This window comes from Cystoisospora suis (genome assembly GCF_002600585.1).
Source record: "Cystoisospora suis strain Wien I chromosome Unknown contig_1305, whole genome shotgun sequence".
NCBI classification, from domain to species: domain Eukaryota; phylum Apicomplexa; class Conoidasida; order Eucoccidiorida; family Sarcocystidae; genus Cystoisospora; species Cystoisospora suis.
The window spans coordinates 1-4267 of NW_027154105.1; the positions used below are offsets into that span (position 1 = coordinate 1).

General features: G+C 41.5%; 1 protein-coding gene across 1 annotated transcript; it reads left to right on the plus strand.

The window, feature by feature from the left end:
* On the plus strand, positions 1–4050 carry CSUI_003045 (nucleosome assembly protein). The gene is made up of 3 exons (XM_068063243.1): positions 1–1332; positions 2407–2562; positions 3196–4050. The coding sequence occupies exons 1-3, from the start codon at positions 241–243 to the stop codon at positions 3514–3516; spliced, it is 1569 nt and encodes a 522-aa protein (XP_067924780.1). The 5' UTR covers positions 1–240; the 3' UTR covers positions 3517–4050.
* Positions 4051–4267: the final 217 nt, after the last annotated feature.

Below are 4267 nucleotides of genomic sequence, written 5' to 3' on the forward strand. Positions count from 1 at the left end.
AAGGAAGAAGAAGAGAGGAAGGCGAAGGAAGAAGAAGAAAGGAAGGCGAAGGAAGAAGAAGAGAGAAAGGCTAAAGAAGAAGAGGAGAAGAAGAGAAGAGAAGAAGAAGAGGAAAGGAAGGCTAAAGAAGAAGAACAAGAGAGAATACGAAAAGCAGAAGAAGAGGCTGAAGCGAAGAAGAAAGAAGCCAAGGAAGCGTCAGAGAGAGCTCGAGAATCGGAATTAAGATTGAATGATACTATGGAGAAAGTTAAGGAAGAGGAGAACGAACTCCTTGGTCGCAATACAGTCGATGAGAAAGAAAAAGAGAAGATGAGAGAAACTTACAATGATCTGAAGAAGTTGCGCGAAGACGCAGAGAAGACCTCTATCGAAGATATGAAGTCTATGGCGTCCGCTGAGAAGGCGGTCGCGGAGGTGGCGAAGATGAAAATGGAAGACAACGAAATTCATCAAAAGAAGATGAAGAAGATTCCTGAAGAGACGTCCTCTGAGCCAAAGAAAGGTGCTGGAGATGCCCCTCCAGAGATCAAGATTTCTCCTTCTTATCTTTTCTCAAAGAGAAGCTCTTCTTCCTCTTCTTCATCCTCTCCTTCCGATGCTGTATTAGCGGCTATGGCCGCGGTCGGTCTAGATACAGAAGAGACCCGTGCATACCTCAAGGCGAAAGAGAAGGAAGCGAAAGAGGCTCTAGAGAAGGAGAAGAACAAGAAGAAGGAAGAAGAAGAAGATCCGATGTATCAAGGCCTAACTTTATCGCAGAAACGAGCCTTGATGAGGCTCGAAGTCAATCAAGATCACGTACGTCTCATGGAAGAGAAATACGAAGAAGAGGTCGCAAGACTTCGACAGAAATTTGATCAGCTTCTCGAGCCTATCTTTGAGGAAAGAACCGTCATCTTGAACTCTCCACCTCAACAGGAGAATGAAGAAGAAGAAGAAGGAGAACAAGAAGAAGAAGAAAGAAAAAGTCGCAATATTCCTGAAGTGGGGACCCAAGCCTTACCAGGTTTCTGGCTAAGAGCGATGGAGCATCACGAGGTCCTTTCCTCGATGCTTGGAAGTCGAGACAAGCCGCTACTTCTCTATCTTAGAAATATACGGAGAGGTTCTCTGGAAGCAGAGAGAGGAGGAGGAGGAGAAGAAGAAGAAGGAAGGAGGAGAATAAGAGGAGGAGGAGGAGCAGAAGGCTTCAAGCTCTTCTTCGAGTTCGATGAAAATCCTTTCTTTACACCTTTGCTTCTCACGAAATCCTTCAAAATGAAAGAAGACAATGGAGATCTCATTCTCTCGCAGACCATCGGGACGAAAATTACCTGGCAAGATAATATGGTATAAAACAGCAAGAGGAATGAAGAAGACATGTGCATGTCTATGTATATATGAGAAAGTATGAATAGGGGGTGTACGCATGTCTATGTATGCGAAGATGAATCTGTATGAATATCTATATGCATGTCTATGTATGGACAGCTCAATAGATATGGAGATGTAGGATAGGTGTAAACGGCTATCCGTAAGTAGGACGAATGCCTATGTATGAAGATGAAGATAGATGCATATGTATGAATATCCTATGTGCAAATACGTATCTAAATATGTATAGCTCTATGTGTGGCTATGAATATGTATGTAACTATGTATGAGTATGTATGAAGATCTGTCGATGTGATGGGGGTCGATGCTTATTAGCATGTCCTTCATACAAAGCAATTCTCACGTCCTCCCTCCCTCCCTGTCTGTCTGTCTGTCTGTGTGTCTTTTTTGCTTCTTTCTTCTTTCACCTCACGGCATCCTTTCTTTCACCTCTCTAAGGCTTCTTTTCATCTTCCTCAAACCCAAGGAAATCCACATACATACATACCCATACACGTTCCCCCTACTCCTACATATTTTTTTATACATACTCCTACCTCTTCATACCTACATACATACAGACATACATACATACATATCCAGACATACATACATATCCAGACATACTACGTGTCCGTATAGACATCTTCATACATGGTCATACATATTCATAATACGTGGTCGTACGTCTGTATATATATATAGCTCCATGTATCTCTACGTGTCTCAGGTGGATTTGCGTAGAGACTCTTACAGATCGATCTAGGCAGATAGGAGAGCAAGCAGACCCCTCACCTATCTCTTCCTATGTCTCTATGTAGGGGCTCTCTGTATCTTGTGTGGGGCTGATGTCCCTCATTATCTTCTTATTGTCTTTGAGAGGACGAAAGCCCTCCTGCTCTGTGTTTCTCCGTCAACTCGACAGATTGGAGAGAAAGAAGAGGATTTTGCAGTCGTGGGAGATTAAAAGAGGAAGACCTTTCTTCTTTTTCTTCTCTCCTTTCTTTCTTTCTTTCATGTAATTTCCTTTCTTTCTCTTTTGTATGTCAGGATGTAACGAAGAGTATAGTAGTGCGCAAGCAGTTCAATATGAGGACAAGAGACATGCGGCTAATTCATGAAGAGAAGAAAGAGAAAAGTTTCTTCCGCTTCTTCGAGGATTCTTATCTCCCCGAAGACGACCAACTTGAAGCTATGACCGATCAAGTCAGCAAGCAGTCTCTCTCTCTCTTAACAGCAAAGAGAGATAGAGAACGTTCATTAGTAATAGGAGAATCTCTTGTCTCTAGTCATTTCTTCCTTGCAAATACGTACTACAGCATCATTCTTCGACACTGTATTCACTGCGTCTGTCTTCCTACACTCTACGACATATAGAGATATAGACCCATGATCCATAGCAATGCATTTAGATATAAAGATATCTAAATTCATTGCTATAGACACGTATATATATATATATATATATATATATAAGTCTATGTGCATGTATATGTGTATGTTTTCTTAGATATATGTATGTGTGCGTAGGTCAAGTACCTCTACATATCGACCTCTGTATGCATGAGGTCTGTGTCGTTACGTCTTCTTTATGGACGTCTATCAAGTCGTGTATGAATATCTTTCTCAAGTGCGAGAAGGTGACTGCATGCATGTATACGTATGAAAGATGAGGATGGATGATGAGGGTGTTCCGTATGTTTGATATACAATATGGATCGAGTCTTGTACCAACAGTAAGTAGAGAATATCCTTTCTTTCTTTCTGTCTTTCCTTTCGTGTCTTTCTTTCCTTCTTCCTTTAATCTTTCTTTCTTTCTTCTGTCTCTTTTTCTTGCAGGAACAGGATGTAATTTTCAGCACGATGAAATCTGAGTATGATGCCGGGCTAGCTGTAAGAGACGAGATCATTCCAAATGCAGTCAATTGGTATCTAGGTCGAGCAGAAGAGGAGACAGAAGAAGAGACAACAGATGAAGAGGAAGCAGAAGCAGAAGAAGACCCCTTCAGTAGAAATGATGATGAGGAGACCTCTAAGCGTCAAGAGGGACTGAAGAAGAGACCCAGCAAGGCAAGTAAAACAGAAGCAGATGGAGGATCGATCAATCGCACAGGATCCAAAACAGAGGCAAGTTCATTTGCTGGATGGTTCGGATTTTAGTGAAGAAGTTCTTCGGAGAAACATGATGGAGGAAACAAGGACGAAAAGATAAAAGAAACGAAGAGCATCCTTCTCACAGGTCGATGTATAGGAAAATGTACCTATCAGGTGTATGTACACGAGCCGTCTCAGGTGTATGTACATGATCCATCTCAGTCAGCCGTGTATGCATAGTGGAGGTGATTCTTCTCAGGGGTGTGTTCTACATATATATCTGTACATTTGAGCCTTGTCGTCGTCTCCTCTTTCACCTGTAATATGGAAGAGATCTAGAAGAAGAAGAAGAAAGGTGTATGTGTTGAAGAGAGAGAGACGAAGAAGGAGAAGAAGAAGAAGAAGTCGGAAACATCCATGGGTCTACTAAAGATTTCGATTTGTCTTTTCTCTCTTGTTGCAACGTCAGGTCAGTTGTTCATGTTTTCGCGCCTCTTTCTTTTTTTTTCTTTCTCTTGGAAGTCTTCGCTTCTTGTTTTGAGAGGGAATAATTGAAATTTCTTTAATGGGACTTTCTTTCTTTTTGAATAAGACTAAGAGAACGCATGCATGCATGCAGGCATTATGTTCGGGAGATTCCGTTTAGAGGAACAAGAAAAGACGAGAGACGGCGCTTTATTGTCAGGGAGAAGTAGACGTTACTTACCTATCCAATAGGCCTCTCACTAACGGCTAGACTTACATGTCTCTTATCAGATAGATAGATTGAAGATAGATTAAAGATAGAGAGATAGATTGAAGATAGATTAAAGATAGA

What these genes read in the sequence shown, in the direction of transcription:
- CSUI_003045 (XM_068063243.1), top strand. Translation starts at nt 241, where the DNA reads ATGGAGAAAGTTAAGGAAGAGGAGAACGAACTCCTTGGTCGCAATACA. An exon ending in TTACCTGGCAAGATAATATG is followed by an intron (nt 1,333 to 2,406) that starts GTATAAAACAGC and finishes TTTGTATGTCAG; the next exon opens with GATGTAACGAAGAGTATAGT. An exon ending in TTGAAGCTATGACCGATCAA is followed by an intron (nt 2,563 to 3,195) that starts GTCAGCAAGCAG and finishes TTTTTCTTGCAG; the next exon opens with GAACAGGATGTAATTTTCAG.